The sequence below is a fragment of the Muscardinus avellanarius genome (assembly GCF_963383645.1).
Source record: "Muscardinus avellanarius genome assembly, chromosome: 15".
Taxonomy (NCBI): Eukaryota; Metazoa; Chordata; class Mammalia; order Rodentia; family Gliridae; genus Muscardinus; species Muscardinus avellanarius.
Genome location: NC_137801.1, coordinates 88,767,557 through 88,784,697, shown reverse-complemented (window position 1 = coordinate 88,784,697; position 17,141 = coordinate 88,767,557). Strand labels below are relative to the sequence as shown.

The following is a 17,141-nucleotide window of genomic DNA, read 5'->3' as shown; positions in this document are numbered from 1 at the left end:
TCAGAGGCCTTCAGGCCGCTGATACTTCCAGAAAGCCACCTCCCCATCGTCGCTGCAGGAGGCCAGGAGCCCTGGCTCCTTGGGGTTCCAGGCCACGCAGTTGACATCCTGGGAGTGGGCCTGGTGCAGGTGGGCAGTCAGGGAGAAGGTGGGCTGCTGCGGGTCTGAGCTGGGGTCCTCCTCAAACACTCGGATGGCGTCGTCCCCACAAGCTGTAGCCAGGGCCCCTGTCAGCTGACACCTGGGAGGAGCAGAGGCAGCAGTGGGTGTGCAGGGGGCTCCTGCCTACCCACCCCGGCAGACACAGACTGATGGTTCCCACAGCCCCCGGCCCAGCTCTTCCCAGCCTGTAGCCTTTGCTAGATTCTTAGGGAAGAGCTTTCCTGCGACAGCCGTGAACGCCCCCTCCAAAGTCTCCAAGGTGCATCCACGTAGATTTGAGTGTGTGTGCGTGTTTATCGTGTGGTACTGGAGACTGAAGCCAGGGCACTCTACCACTGAACTATATCCCCAGCCCTTTTTATTTTGAGACAGGTCTCATTGCCAAGGCTGACCTGGAACCTGTGATCATCTCCTGCTGGGGCCTGAGTACTGGGACTGTGGTGTGCTCCTGGGCCTGGCCCCCGCCTCCCTGGTATAATTAGCCTGCAGTTTATAATTAACCTATGTACAGTTCTGGATTGCACTTTTCTTACATGGCATAACAGGTGTCCATGTCTTGAAGTATTTTTTGTTTTGTGGTACTGGACATGCAACCTCTGAGCTACACTCCCAAAGCCCCATTTTATTTTGAAACGGGGTCTCGTTAGGTTGCTGAGTAGCTCTGGTTGCTGAGGCTGTCCTTGAACCTATGATTCTACTGTCTCAGCCTCCCTACTACTGGGATTATAAGCTTGCCCCACCATGCCCGGCTTTAGTTTTTTCTTTTTTTTTTTTTCTTTTTTGCTGTACTGGGGATGGAACCTAGGGGCATTCTACCTCAGAGTTATGCCCCCAGCCTTATTTTTTATTCTTTATTTTGAAACAGGGTGTCACTGAGTTGCAAAGGGCCTAAGTAGCTGAGGCTGTCCTTGAACCTGTGATTCTCCTGTCTCAGCCTCCCAAGTAATGCGATTACAGGTGTGCGCCACCACGCCTAGCCTTAGTTTAACAGTGCTTCAATAAGCTATTTATCATAATTTACCTAAGTCCATTTTTGTTGACTATACACGTCATTCCCAAATGTTTGCTAATGTAAATAAAGCATGGATACACACAAGTTTTTTGTTTTTTCCACCATGATTTAGGATCATTTCCTAGATCGTTTTCAGGGTCAGAATTGCACTCTGGCCTACTCTTATACAATGGTCTGGTTTTTCTTGCCTCCAAAAGGGTAATAGAGTCACTTACCAAACCCTAAGAGCCCCAGGCAGGAATTCATAGGTTCAGTAATAATTCTAGGGTGATCCAACACTGCGTGGCCTCTCACGGCTGCCGCCGCCACACTGAGGTGCATCTCGTCAGGAACCAGCCTGGGTCTAAGTCTGCTCCCTTCTGTAACCCGGGACAGCTAGCTCTACGCCAGCACGGTAGGCAGGCCTGACCTCAAGAAACGAGAGCGGCGGCCCTACTCTCACGTACTGCCAAGGTGACAGAAGGCACACGGGGTCCCGATAGCTCTCAAGTCCCTGCCCCAGGCTGGGGAGAGGGGCGCGGAGGTCTTACCAAGCAACGTCGTAAATGGTCCTGGAGTGGAAGCCGGACAAAGTGCACACACACTTCCAACTGGGGTCAGAACCGCCGCACGCCACTCCTGCACGACAGACTTCTCATCAGCCCGAGATGTGGCGCCGGCCGAGAAGCTGCTCAACCCCCGCCCTCGCCTCCAGCCCTGTCCCCATCCTCCTATCTCCTTCCACACTGGCCAGGCTGGCCCTCTAAGGCAGAATGAGGAGGAGGAAACGTGCCACTGTGGTGAGCCCTATCACGACTTAGCCTGTCCTGGAGGCCGCCCACCAGCTGACCAACGCCTTCATTCCTCCTCAGCCCCTTCTGCCCCACCTGAGCGAAGTCTCCATTCCTCACGTAACCTGGCATTCCCACCGCCAACGCCTTTACTCGTGCCACCGGGCTTTCACTGGGAGTCCCCTTGTTAAAATCGCACGTACCCGTCCAAGTGTGGACACGGTGGGCCTATCTACAAAGTCTCCCGGTTCTCCCAGCACTCTGTCTGGAGCCCTCTCAGGGCCTTGCTACTTTGCAGCCCTTTGCTGTGATACTTGGACGTGTCCCAGCAACTGCAGACTCCAGAGAGCTGTCCTGCTTTCCTTGTAGACCCTCACCTTGCTCATTGCCTGGTATGTACTGACGCCAGATGCGCACGGTACGGTCGTCGCTGCAAGATGCCAGGCGCTGGCCGCTGGGGTCGAAGGCCAAACTCCACACGGTGGACTCGTGGCCCTCCAGGGTGGCACAGCACACCCAGTCGTCCTCCTCTTCTCGGTAGAGCTTCACCGTGTCGTCGTAGCTGGCAGAGGCTAAGAGCTCCAGGAGAAGGAAAGGAAATCCAGCAGTTTCCGGTATGGCCCAGTGAGCACCTGTGGTTCAGAACCTTCCCCTGCCCTGCGGGACAGTCCGCGGGCTGTTGCTATACAGAAACTAATGTTTTACGGCCACAGAGATCCTACTTAAAAAACAAGTTGTGGCTGACGAGAAGAGGAAGGCTGGACACAGGCCTGGCCGGACTCTTACCTCCTGGCTTGGGTGCCAAACCACATGCTTGACATCCTGGGTATGGGAGTTGAGCACGCTAACACATTCATACTCGTCCTCTTCGTCAACTGGGGATGGAAAAAAGGACCAGAACTCTGACCCTGTCGAGGACAGAGAGAGAGGGGTATCTGGGAGCGGCCTCTCCACTCCCCCTGGAGGGACGTCACACACCTTCCCAGACCCACACGCTCTTGTCGCGGCTGCAGGTGGCCAGCAGGTGGCCCGACGGGGCCCATGCCACTGACTTGACCTCGTTTTCGTGGCCCTCGAGAGTGGTTACACACTGCAAAGAGAATGGGAATGACAACGACAGCTGGGACTCGGCCAAAATGCAGAAGCACAATTTCTGTAGTGCAAATGGCGAAGTGGAGCCGGAGCCTCCCGGGCACAGCCCAGCAGGCCCAGGTCGGCTGGGGTCCTTAGCCAGTCCCCGGGAGCAAACAGGCAGCCGCTGTGGCCCCACCGGCCCACTCACCTCAAAGTCATCCTGGCTCTTCCTCCAAATGCAGGTGGTGGCATCGAAGCTGGCAGAGGCGAGGTAATTCCCACAGGGAGACCAGGCCACCTTCCGCACAGTGCGCTGGTGGCCTTCAGAAAGAACAGACTTGCAGACCCAGCTGTCACCTACAGGGAGAGCACAGGCGGGCTCCAGAGCAGGGCCACAAGAACAGCAGACGCCTGCCAGTGCCTCCATGGCAAGCAAGTCAGCTACTGGCCAACAGGCGTTGTCCTCTGAAGGCGGCCTTCGAACACGACTCCGGGCTGGGGCCTGCCCGCGGCGGCCAAGTGCCCCGGGTGGAAGGTAAGCGTCCCGGCGCTGTCCCCGCAGCCGGCCTCCCCCGTCTTTCCCCGCGGCGGCAGCTCGGGTTCCCCAGCAGCCGCGCCTGCCTGCCCGCGCTCTTCCTGCAGCCTGGCAGACCCCTCTCCCTCGGCACTCGCGCTGCGCACGCGGGGCCAGGCCTCACCCTCGGTGCCCCAGATGCGGATCCTCCGGTCCCCGCCGCACGAGGCCAGCAGGGTTCCCGCGGGGTTCCAGGCCAGAAACCAGCAACGCGAGTCCGGGTGCGCGGGGACGCGGCTGAGCAGCACCAGCGAGTCCTTCATGGCGGGGGGAGCAGGTGGGGACTGTCAGGGCACCGACGGCAGTCCCACAGCGCGCGCAGGTCCCCGCGACCCGCCGCCGCGAGCTCGGGCGGCTGCACGACACCGCTTCCGCCCGGCCCGGGTCGCCCTGGGAACTGGAGCGCCCGCGGCTGCGGCCGCGCGGCCTTCTGGGAGTTGTGGTTGCTCACCCCTCGCGCTCAGGGGAAAGCATCGCGAGACGGCCCGGAACTACCAGTCCCGTGAGGCCCTGCGCGGAGCCGGCTGCGCGCGCATCTCGTGACGCATGGGGGCGGGGCTGGCGCCGGGGAGGAGGGGGCCGAGCGAGGAGGAGGAAGCCGGAAGTGCATCGGCCCGGGTCGGTCCGGGCGCTGCGGGCTTGGGGCCTGGGATCGCTCGGCCCCGGGCAGCGGAGAAGCCGGTGACAGGGCGGAGCGGCGCCATCCCAGCTGAGGCCTGCGGCCGGTGAGGGGCAGGGGACGGGACGGAGCGGGAGGCTCTATTTTTCCGCCCGGGTTTCACCCCAAATTGCCGGCCCCAGGTCCCGGCCCCTGGTCCCCGCGGCCCTCCTCTGCAGACCTCGGGGTCCCGGTGCCCCCGAGCTGGTCCCCGCGGCTCCGCCGCCCTCCCCGGGCCCGGACGTCTACCCCGGCCCTCTTTGATGCGGAGTCCCGGGTTCCCGCCCCCCGAGTCCCTGCGGTCCTCCGGCCTCGCTCGGCCCCGTCCCACCCCTGCACCCTCGGCGTCCGCCCTGACAGCCCCGCTCCAGCCGCCCGGCGCTTCGCTCTCTTCCCCGGGACAGGCAGGCGCAGCGCGCCCCGCGAGGTCGGCGGGAACGACAGCGGCCGCAGAGCGACGGCGGGCGGCCCCGGGCATGTATGCCCCCGGAGGCGCAGGGCTGCCGGGCGGGCGCCGGCGGAGGAGTCCGGGGGGCAGCGCCCTGCCCAAGCAGCCGGAGCGGAGCCTGGCCTCGGCGCTGCCCGGCGCGCTGTCCATCACGGCGCTGTGCACGGCCCTCGCTGAGCCTGCCTGGCTGCACATCCATGGAGGCACCTGTTCCCGCCAGGAGCTGGGCGTCTCGGACGTGCTGGGCTACGTGCACCCCGACCTGCTGAAAGGTGAGGCGCGGCCGGCCTGCCCTTGGGCCGGGGGGAATGCGGGGCCGGCCGAGGCGAAGATAACCCGGGACAGGTTTAGCCCCTGGCTGAATGCAGCAGCCCATTCCTGCCGGGTGTTCATGCCCACCAGGTGGCTCTGTTCGGGTCCGGCCTCTCATTAATTCTAATGTTATCAGCTAAGCTCTTACTCCTCACCACCGTGCTAATCCGGACTGCTGCTATTCTAGTGTTCTGCTGGTGCAGGGGCGCTGTGTGTGGAGAAAACGCCAAGTATCGCACTAGGAGTATTCAAGTAGCTAAGGAGCCGAGGAGAGAAAGGGAAGCTGCTTCGGGGCAGCCTGACAGATGGAGAAGAGAGAGCTGTGTTTCTTTTTATTTACTTATTTATTTATTTACTTATTTCAGGACTGGGGACTGAACCCAGGGGCATTCTACCTTCAAGCCACACCCCAAACCCTATTATTCTTAATTAATTAATTAATTTATTCATTTGTTTATTTTTGCGGTATGGAGGATGGAACCCAGGGGCATTCTACCTCTGAGCTACACCCCCAGCCCTATTTTTTATTCATTATGTTGAAACAGGGTCTCACTGAGTTGCGGATGGGCTCACTAAGTAGCTGAGGCTGTCCGCGAAGTAGCTGAGGCTGTCCGCGAACTTGCTATCTCAGCCTCCCAAGTACTGGGATTACAAGCGTTCACCATCATGCTCGCTTATTTTATTTTACTGTAATATTAGGGATTGAACAGAAGGGGCATTCTACCTCTGAGCTACACCCCCAGCCCTATTTTATTTTTTATTTGGAAATAGTGTCTCGTGGTATTTCAAGGACTTCCCTAAATTGCTGAGGCTGGCCTTGAACCTGTGATTCCCCTGTCTCAGCCTCCCAAGTACTGGGATTACAGACGTGTGCCACCACCATGCCAGGCTAAAAAGGAATTCTTTTCTTTTTTCTTTTTTTTTTTTTCTTTTTTTCGGTACTGGGGATTGAACCCAGGGGCATTTTACTTCCAAACTACACCCCAACTCTATTTTTTTTTATTCTTTACTTTGAAACAGGGTCTCACTGGGTTGCAAAGGGCCTCACTAAGTAGCTGAGGCTGTCCGCAAACTGCAATCCTCCTGTCTCAGCCTCCCGAATTCTGGGATTACAAGCGTGCACCACCACGCCTAGCTTAAAAAGGATCTTGATATGACTAGACATTTTTTTTAGTACTGGGGGTGAAATCCAGGGTGTTCACCTCTGAGCTGTACTCCCAGCCCTTTTTATTTTGAGATAGGGTCTGGCTAAATTGCTCAGGCTAGCCTCGAACTTGTGATTGTTCTTCCTCTGCCTCCTAAGTCTCTGGGATTCAGGTGCGTGCCACCGTCCAGCAATATGACTGGTTTTTAAAAGCCATTCTAGTGTCTATGGTAGTTGAACTTTTATTACGTTTTAGGTCACTAGCAGTCAGTTCCATTGGCACCTGCAGCAGAGCAGCTGGAACTCGGCTTCGGAACCATCAGAAGTGTACATGGCTGAGACAGAGCTGCTTTGTTCATGATCCCACTTCACCGTCAAGTAGGCAGAAGGAAGTGGCTGTTCTCTTTCCGAGGTGGAGCAGGGGTAGAGCCTGCTTGAGGGTCTGTCCCAGGGAGCACGTTCACTCCTCCTGACCCGTCCTGTCTCCAGTAGTGAGCATAAAGGTTGTGTAGTGTGAGAACAGGACTGCACCACCCAGCTGTTGTTGTTTGTTTGTGTGTATTTGCGTGTGTATGTGTGTGCGTGTGCATGCGGTACTAGGGGTGGAACCCAGGGGCACTGTACATTGGAGCTACACCCCCAGCCTGATTTTTTTATTCTTTATTTTGAAACAGGGTCTCACTAGGTTGATGAGAGTCTCACAACTAGTTGAGGCTGTCCTCAAACCCGTGATCCTTCTGTCTCAGCCTCCCAAGTACTGGGATTATAAGCGTGCACCACTACACCCAGCTGCACCACCTGGCTTTTAACCTACAGATGGTCACTGGACCCCATACAACTCTTACTAGCAGCAGAGTTCATCGCCCAGTCTTTTGAGTCATTCTGGAGGTCTTCCTGTGTACACCGTGCTGCTGTGGCCACCAAGCAGCCAGACAGCCCTTCTAATGGCACGTGTGCATTTTGCTCTGTGAAGGAGCCAGGCCCTGGAACTTGGTAGCACGATCTGAATTCCCCTCTGTGTTTCAATCCTAGACCACTTCTGCAGTCTAGGCTGTAAGGTCTCATCTTAGGGCCTACCTTGTCTTTCTCTGTGCATTCTCTTAACGTTTTACTTCTGGAGTTTAGAGGCTTTCCAGTGATTTACGAGAATAGGATGAGGACTTCTAGTTCATTTCCAGATTTTATCCTGATAGAGAAAATGGTATTTACTCTTTCTAAGAAATCAATCAGACCAGACAAATGTTGTGGTACATGCCTACAATCCCAGTCCTGGGGAGGCTGAGACAGGAGGATCGTAGATTCATAGCCAGCCCCGGCAACTTAGGGAGGCCCTTCACAACTTATTGAGACTGTGTTTCAAAATAAAGAATAAGCCGGGCATGGTGGCGCACGCTTGTCATCCCCGCGCTTGGGAGGCTGAGACAGGAGGATCGTGCAGGTTCGAAGCCAGCCTCAGCTACTTAGTGAGACCCTGTTTCCAAATAAAATATAAAATAGGTCTGGGAGTGTAGCCTGGAGGTAGAAGGCCCCTGGCTTCCATCCTCAGTACCACCAAAAAAGCAAACAAACAAAAAAAAAGAATAAAAATTAGGGCTGGGGTGTAGCTCAGAGGTAGAAGGCCCTGAAGTTCTAGTACCACAAAAAATAATAATAAAAAATGAATCGCTCAATCCAACCCGAGCATGGTGATGCACACCTTTAATCCCAGCATATGGGAGGCTGAGACAGGAGAATCACAGGTTCATGGCCAGCCTCAGAAACTCAGACCATGTTTTACAATAAAAAATAATTAAAAAAAAAAGAGCTGGGGATATGGCCCAGTGGTAGAATGTTCCTGAGTTCAATTCCCAGTACCTCCACAAAGCGGGGAAGAGAGAGAGAAGGAGGGTGGGAGGGAGGGAGGGAGGGAGGAAGGGAAGAAGGAAGGGCCAGATTTTTTTTTCTAAGGCCTATTGCCTTAATCTTTTTTTTTTTTGTTGTTCTTTTTTCTTTTTTTCTTTTTTTTTTTGTGGTACTGGGGATGGAACCCAGGGGCATTCTACTTCTGAGCTACACCTCAGCCCTATTTTTAATTTTTATTTATTTATTTTGTGGTATTAGGGGTGGAACCCAGAGGCTTTCTACCTCCAGGCTATTTTATATTTTATTTGGAAATAGGGTCCACTAAGTTCCTGAGAGCCTCACTAAGTAGCTGAGGCTGGCTTCGGACCTGTGCGATCCTCCTGTCTCAGCCTCCCAAGCACAAAGATTATAAGCGTGCACCACCATGCCCGGCTTCATTTATTTATTTATTTATTTATTTATTTATTTATTTATTTATTGGGTCTGGGGATGGAACCCAGGGGCATTCGACCTCCGAGCTACACCCCCTGCCTTGTTTTGTGTTCTTTGTTTTCAAACAGGCTCTCACTGAGTTGCAGAGGCCTCACTAAGTAGCTGAGGCTGTCCACAAACTGCGATCCTCTGGTCTCCACCTCCCAAATGCTGGGATCACAAGCGTGCCCACCACGCCCGGCGTATTCTTTATTCTGAAATACAGTCTCACTAAGTACCTGAGGCTGGTCACGAACCTGCCATTCTCCTGTCTCAGCCTCCCAAGCACTGGGATTACAAGCGTGCGTCACTCCGCCCAGCTGGCCCTAGTCTTTGCATGACGTTTCTTTGTGTTTCTGTCTGCCTTTGCTCGCCAGGAACATGCGGTGCCTGCTGGGGATTCAGCAATGGTCGGGAGCCATCAGGAGAGTGGTGGGGAGCCCACAGTGCTCTCTCGTTTCTCCATGCCTGCTGGTTTTGCACTCGGTGGGCTTTCACACATACGATGTGTTGCATGACTGTGCTGATGCTCGGGGCCTGGCAGATGTCCTGAGGTGCAGGCCTGGGGTACTCGCATCTCAGGAGGGAGCAGAGCTGTGGGGCCAGATGTGCAGAGCGGTGCTCGCCGAGGAGAGCAGGCCTGCCAGCTTTCTGCGGGCGATGGGGACATGGCGGGCCAGCTGGCTCTGGGGCAGCCTTCCCGTTTTCAGCACCTGCCCCAGTGCCAGGCATTGGCCCTGTGCTGCACTCACGCCACGCCCACCTCTGGTTCTCTTCTAAACATTTTCATTTGTTAGAAGGTGGAGACACCAACCCCACTTTACAAAGGCCTCTTCTTGTGGGGAATCCACTCGGGCACACAGCTGATTCCTGTGACATTAACTCCCAAGTCTGTACTCTTTATTACTGCTGCACCTTCATGCACTCCATGTTTGATTTTCTTCTGGTCGGAACTCTGAGATGAGTCAGGTGTGGTGTGTATTTTTAATCCCAGTTGGGACAGGAGGCTTGTAGGTTCGTGGACAGCCTCAGTTACTCCAGTAAAGAATAAAAAAATAGGGCTGGGGGCAGAATGCCCTGGGTTCAATTCCTAGAACCCCAAACAAACAACTATGTAAGGCTTATCATTTCCGTGTTCTAGCCGGGTGTGAGAATGGCGTGGCTTTTAGTCTCAGTTCTTGGGAGGCTGAGCGGAGGATCCGAGTTCACTGCCCACCTCCGCTCCTAATTGCATCTTGTTAACAGGCTCAGCCAAAGCTGTGCTGTTTGTCCCACTCCCTTCAGTGATTAGCCCGAGTGTGTGATCCCGGGGCGCAGCCAGTCGCCCTCCCCTGGCACCTGCAGAGCTGGAGGTTTAGCAAACACAGAGCCGCCTGAGAGTCTGTCTTGAATTGTCGCATTCCGTGGGCGCTGCCTGCTGACACGCAGCTCTCTAACCTGGACCCAGGTCCGAGAAGCACACCGAGCTGGAATGCCCCTGGGGAGGGGCGCCCAGGCCCTTCTGCCCCTCCAGTGAGGCCAGTGCAGGGCTGCCCACCATAGCCTCAGGAAGCATCCTTGAGAACGAGGAAGTTTGGGATGTGAGGTCAGCTGAATCCTGACTCAGAGCAGCCACCAGGAGATCCAGGTCGTCGGGAAGGCCCGGGCCCCGAGGAGTGGTATGTGAGCCGCTGACCCTGCTGCTGCTTTGGGGCCTGTCCGTCTGGGTTGACCTGGGCACTAGAGGGTCCCGTTGGTGGCCTGTCGGAGGCGTGCCTGGAAGGCAAAGGAGCCCCAGTGGAGAGGCTGAGCAGGCAGCGTAGGTACAGAGCCAGATGCGGCTGGTGACCAAGGGCTGGGGGCGGGGCGACTGGCAGCTGGTCCAGGCCCCGGCAGGTCGCCTTCCTGCCTGCAGCTCCCTGGGGTCAGAGCAGCGGCCTGCAAACAGGAAGGGCCAGGGCCCTCAGAACAAACCAGCCTCATGACTCACAGTGACCTTGGGCAAAGTCGGCTCCGTGGGCTCCTATTACACAGCGCTGCCTTCTTCCCTGGTGACTAGAGAGCCAGGCTCACCTAAGAGCCAGCCAGCTAGGCAGGCAGGACTGGAGGGCAGGCGCCTGGCCCTGCCCTTCCTGCCCACGGGACCTGCCGCCTCCGCTGCAGGGCTTGCTTGGCCCAGGGCGCAGGTGCTCCTGGCTCTCCTTGTCCTGCTGGTTTCGAGGAAGGAAACCAGGAACCCTGAGGTAGCAGCGGCAGGGAAGGCTCTGAGGGGCCCCGCATGCCGGATGACTGCCCGTCCTTCGTGCACTCTGGGGCCCCTGCTCAAAGGCGCCTGTGACTTGGAGCAGGCCCAACACCTCCAGAGGGCCCTTCACGGCAGCCCCGCGCAGCTGCGCAGTGGGGAGGCGGCGGAGAGACCTGCTGGAACGGCCAGGTGTGATGGCGCACGCCTGTGAGCCCTGCGATGCAGAAGGCTGAGGCCGGAGGACCTGAGTTCAAGGCCGGCCTGGGCGCCTTAGCAACCCAGCCTCAGGAAACTAAAAATGTCAATAAAATGGGCTGGGGATCTAGCTCAGAGGTAGTGCATCCCTGGGTTCAAGGCCCAGTGCCACACAAAATAAATCAGCCAATCAGGGCTGGGGCTGGGGCTCAGTGGTCGAGCGCCCTAGGTTCAATCCCAGCCCCACTAAAAGAAAAAGTAAGAGGAAGCTCCTTCTCTGTGCCACGTCATCACTGTGCTGGGACAGAGCCTCAGCTGGCTTTATGTTTGCAGAGGGCACGCGTCACCACGCAGCCCAGCCTGGCTTCCTGAGCACCTCCCTGTCCACCTGGCCGGCTGCAGTCCAGGAGGACGTGGGTGGGAAAGAGGAGCCAGCGGGTGACGCTGCCTGCCAGGTGCCCCTCGTGGGCAGGGTGGGCCCTTGCAGCCACCCTGCGGCAGGGCAGGAGGGACATTTTGCCCTTGTGTGACCGATGAGAGTGACTCGTTCAAGGTGACCAGCCTTGCCTGTGGTGGACCTGGCTTGGCTGCAGGTCCAGAGCCTTTCGCAGCCTTGCGACTTCGCAGCCGGACCACTGCAGTGCTGCAGGCCGCACCGTATGTGAGCAGGTTGCCCGCTCAGTCCCGCCTAGCTGGGCTTGGTGCTGCGGGCCTGCAATCCCAGCACATCGGAGGCCGAGACAGGAGGATCGCAGGTTTGAGGTCACCGTGAAGTAGCTTGGTGACACCTTGTTCAAAACAGAAATGGAGCTGGGTGTGGGGGCGCACACTTGTAATCCCAGCACTTGGGAGGCTGAGACAGGAGGATCGCACGGGTTCGAAGCCAGCCTCAGCTACTGAGTGAGGCTCTCAGCAACTTAGTGAGGCTCTGTTTCCAAATAAAATATTAAAAAATAGGTCTGGGAGTATAGCCCAGCGGTAGAAAGCCCCTGGGTTCCACCTCCAGTACTACCAACAAAACAAAACAAAACAAAAAACCAGAAATGGCTGCGGATGTAGCTCAGTGGTAGAATATCCCTGCGTCAATCCAGCACCGTACGCACAGTCTCCTGTGAGTGCTTCTTGCTCAGTGCCCCAAACCTTTCCGCTTTGCTTTTTTCTTGAGGTCCAGGATTCAAGCTGTTCCCTTGGGGAGCCAGGCAACGGCTCTGACAACATTCATACCAGCTTTGACCTTCCAGTCAAATCAACCTCTTTAAAGCCGGGCATGGTGGTGCACACTTGCAATCCCAGCATTTGGGAGGCTGAGACGAGGATCGTGGTTCGCGGACAGCTTCAGCTACTTAGTGAGGCCTTGAGCAACTCAGTGAGACCTTATTTCAGTAGCTCAGAGGTAGAATGCTTCTTCCCTCCCTCACTCAGTGCCTGCCTGCCTTGAGTAACGTGAGTGGAATCTGGGAGTCTGTGGTGTAGCAGCCTGGCGGCAGCCCGGCACCCACCTCCACAGGTCACTCCCAGAAACACAGCCGCATGCATCCTGCGCTGGCCCCGCCGTGTGCCATGCAGACCCAGGAGGATGTCTCGGCTTGGAGCAGTGTTCAGAATAGAGATAGGAGGCCCCGCGGGCTCCTTGAGCTTGGGTTTTGCAAGGCCCTGGAGGTTTCTAGCCTCCTGCAGACTGGCCCACCATGCTGTCCCAAGCCGTGCAGGACCAGCTGCAGGGGAGGCCGCTGCCAGCCACCAGCAGAGTGCGTGTACAGGCAAGCCTGATGCTGGCCGGCCCGAGGCTGGCCACTCAGGCACCAGCAGATGGTCAGCAGACAGGACCATGATGGCCAGCAGCGCAGGCAGTGTGGGGTGACCTGAGGCCAGATGGAGGTGCATGGGCCTTGCCTGAGCCAGGGAGCGTTAGCCTGAAGAATTCTGAGCAGGGACAGGGCATGCGTGGGGGCCACAGAAGCCCACTGCCTCCTGCCCAAGAGCCCTAGTGCCCACATCTGCTGGGTCCAGTGTGCTCTGTGAGGTTCAGCTTTCCCCAGCTGCTTGGGTCTTTCTTTCACCAGTGGCCTTCCTCTGAAGGCGTCTGGAGCCAGTGTTTCTTGGAGTGCAGGGATTACCTGGACTGCTTCTAAATTTAGATTGCGAGGCCCGACAGCAGCCGAGAGCTCAGGTCCTCCAGGGTCGGGGGACAGCGCAGGGCCTGGCGCCTTGGCTGAGTGTGCGCTGGAGCTCACACCCGACGCTCCTGGCCTGACATCAGGACTTGAGAGGAGGCCCTGTCCCTGGGCTCAATCCCCAGTTCTGCAATAAATAAATAAATAAATACATACATAAATGGAACCTGGGGATATAGCTTAGAGGTAGAATGCCCCTGGGTTTAATCCCCAGTACTAAAAGTGTATGTGTGTGTGTGTGTGTGTGTGTGTGTGTGTGTGTGTGTGTATTTATTTATCATGGTACTGAGAATTGGTCGCAGGGGCACTCTACCACTGAGGTATATCCCTAGCTCTTTTTATTTTGAGTTAGGGTCCCGCTGAGTTGCCAAGCCTTGAACTTGTGATTCTTCAGCCTTAGCCTCCTAACTAGCTAGAGTAGCTGGGATTATAGGCATGCACCACCACTCCCAGTCATTTTCTACTTTTAGGTTGAAAATACTTAAAGCTGGGCTTGGTGGTACACTCCTGTAATCCCAGTACTCAGGAGGCTTAGACAGGATGATCACAGGTTTGAGCAACTTAGTGACAGCCTGTTTCAAAATAAAACGGGGCTAAGCCAGGCGAGGTGGCACATGCTTGTAATCCCAGTACTTGGGAGGCTGAGACAGGAGGATTGCAGGTTCAAAGCCAGCCTCAGCTACTTAGTGAGACCTTCTGTAACTTAGTGAGACCCTGTTTCAAAATAAAGAATAAAAAAATAGGGCTGGGGATGGAGCTTGGAGGCAGAATACCCCTGGGTTCAATACCCAGTCCCACAAAAAGTAAATAAATAAAGGAACTGATAGTGTAGCATAGAGGTGGAATGCCCTTGGGTTCAATCCCCATTACCAAATAGGAAAAAGATAAACAAAATCATGACCTGGCTTCTTTCTGGACCAGGTTTTATTCTATTCTAAGCGTCTGGACAATCTGGGAGTTTGCATAACTGTCAGAGGAGACTTAACAGTGTTGTGTAGTTGAAATTTAAAAACCAGACAGTGTCTAAGTTGCTCTGTGTCGTGGCTGGGGTGAGCCTTGCTCTGTCTGTCATGCCGGGCTCTCCCTCCACCTTGACCTGGAGACTCCTGGAATATGGCTCCTCCGGTTGCTCTCTTTTGTCCTCATCCCCGGCTGGAGCGCTGGGCCATACAGAAGGCCGGTCCTCCCGCCGCAGCCTCTGGCGGCCTGCTCCTTCCCGCCGCAGAGCAGTTGCGGAGTGGGCTCCGCAGCGTGCGTCCTGTGTGGCTCCCTCCGTTCAGTTAGCAGCGGATCTTCACGCTCAGCTTCTCTTGGCGCAGGCGGCGTGGGCGAGTCGGGGGAGCATGACGCCACTTGACCTGGCCCTGGCCACTCTGACTGCCGCGGCTCCTATGGCGGGGGCTTCCCTGTCCGCCCAGAGCGTCCTGCAGCAGACTGGGGGAAAGTGCCAGATCAGTTATGGTCAGGAGCTCTGAAAATTGGCAGCAGAGCATGGCGGTCACGGTGCAGTGCAGCCGGAGTCCGTGGGCAGGGCTTGAGGTGTGCGGGCCCCGCATGACTCCTGCTGCAGCGGCCCTCCCACCCACCGCGGCCGGCTGGGCCTGGAGCTGAGCGCCGTCCTCCAGGGCAGCGGTGGAGGCCAGGCTCAGGGGTCACTGCCTTCCTCCGGCAGATTTCTGCGTGAACCCCCAGACGGTGCTGCTGCTGCGGGTCATCGCTGCCTTCTGCTTCCTGGGCATCCTGTGCAGCCTGTCCGCCTTCCTCCTGGACGTCTTCGGGCCCAAGCACCCGGCCCTGAAGATCACGCGGCGCTACGCCTTCGCGCACATCCTCACGGGTAAGCGGGCTCCGGGGCACAGCTCCGTCCAGCTTAGCGCGCAGAGCAGGGGCGTTTGCAGTCCGCAGCTCTCTAAAGCGCCACTTCCAGCGCACTGAGGCTCGGCCTGGGCCGGCCCGGGGAGCGCTGGCCCGCTGCTCTGCGCTGCCCCTCGCCTCCTGCCTCCCCAGACCTTCTTTGTGCCTGTGTTCTGCATCCCCACGAGGCTGTGCTCTGCCATCCCTTGGCTCGCGGTGCGCTAGCGACTCCGGCTCCCAGGCTGCATGGCCGTGTCTCCTCTCTTTTGGGCAGGGGGTGCCTGGTATCAAACCCAGGGGCATGCTACTTCCACGCTACGCCTCCAGCCCTTTTTATTTTTTGACTTGAAATAGGGTCTCACTAAGTTGCTGAGGCTGGCCTCAAACCTGCCATCCTCCTTGTCTCAGCCTCCCAAGTATTGGAGTTGTAGGCATGGGCTACCACTCCTGGCCCCGTTGTAAATTCTGAGACCGGAATCTGCTTGGGCTGGACTCCCTCGCTAGGCCAGGACTCCCATGGCCAGCCTCCCTTGGAGAAGGGGATAGAGGCTGGGATGGGCTGCTCATGGCGGCCGCAGGGCCTGCTAACCCTCCGGTGCCTCCTGCCCAGTCCTGCAGTGCGCCACCGTCATTGGCTTCTCCTACTGGGCTTCTGAGCTCATCCTGGCCCAGCAGCAGCAGCACAAGAAGTACCACGGCTCCCAGGTCTACGTCACCTTTGCCGTGAGCTTCTACCTTGTGGCGGGAGCTGGCGGGGCCTCGATCCTGGCCACCGCAGCCAACCTCCTGCGCCACTACCCCACGGAGGAGGAGGAGCAGGCGCTGGAGCTGCTGTCGGAGATGGAGGAGAACGAGCCCTACCCTGCAGAGTACGAGGTCATCAACCAGTTCCAGCCGCCCCCTGCCTACACGCCCTAATGCCCCAGGCCTTCCTTGGCCCCCCGCCCGCAGGCCTCTCCAGTAGGACCCTGACCGTCTTCACCCAACCTTCCCCAGGAGAGACTCTGCCTTTAGGGTCGTCCCCGCGCCCGCTCTGCAAAGCCGGGCACCAGTTTATACACCGCACTCCTCCCTCCCGCCTCCTCCGCTCCCTTCCCGGTCTCTAGTCACCACCAACCAGGGATGGGCAGGCAAGTTTGCTCCCTTCCTGGGCCACCTCTGTGGGACAAGGACTCCTCCGGAAGCTGCGAGGAGTGGACAGTCCCAGAGAGAATTGTCAGCAGGGCCCAGGAGACCTGCGTGCGCCTGCAGCCTCACTCCCCAGGCTCGGCTCTGGACCCTGTCCCTCCCATCCCTTCCTGTGCCCCGCCCCAGGCGCCCACCCCGTGGGCTCTCTGCACTTTAGTCTTTGGCCTTCTCACACGTTCTGGTTTGAAGGGGAGAGGATTGCTGCTGGGGAGCGGAGCAGCTGCTCTCCGCCCTGCCCTGGCTTCCTGGGCTGGGAGACTAAGCCTCCTGGTGTCTGCACAGGATGAGTGAAGGGCCCAACTCCAGCCCCTTCACCTTTAAAAATGCGCGTGGTTTTAAAAGGAAAAAACAAATCCAGGCAACAACAGCAACCATATTCTCTTTTTAAAATAGGGACAGGCTGTATTTAGAAATATATCTCATCTGTTCTGGCTCTGCAATATTTTGGACCATAGCGCCTTCCCAGCCATGGCCGCCCCTGATTCTCTCAGCAGAATGCAACCTGGCCCTACCCCACCCCTCTCCCCCCTTAGTCCAGTCCTCCTTCCCTCCCTCCCGGTGGCCGCAGCTCCCTGGCCTTCCTGTGGAAGCAGAGCCCGGGAGTGCCCTGAGGGGCTGAGGACTGTGGCCTGGCTGGCCGGCCAGCGTGGTGCTCCTCAGGACCGCGGCACTGAGACGAAACCTGGCCTCAGCTCAGGAACAGGGGCCACAGCAGGGCAGGACCCTCCCCTCACATAGGAACCCACGGTGGGCCCCGGGTTGGTGTTAGAACCACCCCATCCCACTAGCAGGCCTGGGCAGCCTTCAGACGCGGAATGTCCCCTAGCCTAGCCCGGGACCCAGGCACAGCTGGCGGCTGCCCCCTTCTGGAATGTGCTGCGGTCACGATGCACTCTGGCTCCTCACCGCCCGCCGTCACCTGGCTGCGCTGTTTGCTCAGTTCTGGCCGAGTATTTCTGCCCTGAGAGACCTCAGTGCAGATCCAGATGGCCCAGCCGCCCTTGTTCAGTTGCTGGCTGCGTCTCCTCCCATCCTTAAG

At 57.4% G+C, this 17,141-nt stretch overlaps 2 protein-coding genes across 2 annotated transcripts; one reads left to right on the top strand and one right to left on the bottom strand.

Moving 5' to 3' along the window:
• Positions 1-3,855, bottom strand: CIAO1 (cytosolic iron-sulfur assembly component 1; the record flags this gene model as incomplete). Its single annotated transcript, XM_080711026.1, has 7 exons — positions 1-241; positions 1,705-1,792; positions 2,322-2,523; positions 2,731-2,819; positions 2,923-3,034; positions 3,227-3,375; positions 3,717-3,855. 7 exons carry the CDS (start codon positions 3,853-3,855, stop codon positions 1-3), a joined length of 1,020 nt encoding a protein of 339 aa, XP_080567152.1.
• An 871-nt stretch (positions 3,856-4,726) lies between these two features.
• Positions 4,727-15,832, top strand: TMEM127 (transmembrane protein 127; the record flags this gene model as incomplete). Its single annotated transcript, XM_080712057.1, has 3 exons — positions 4,727-4,970; positions 14,733-14,897; positions 15,525-15,832. The coding sequence occupies 3 exons, from the start codon at positions 4,727-4,729 to the stop codon at positions 15,830-15,832; spliced, it is 717 nt and encodes a 238-aa protein (XP_080568183.1).
• Between the last annotated feature and the right edge of the window lie 1,309 nt (positions 15,833-17,141).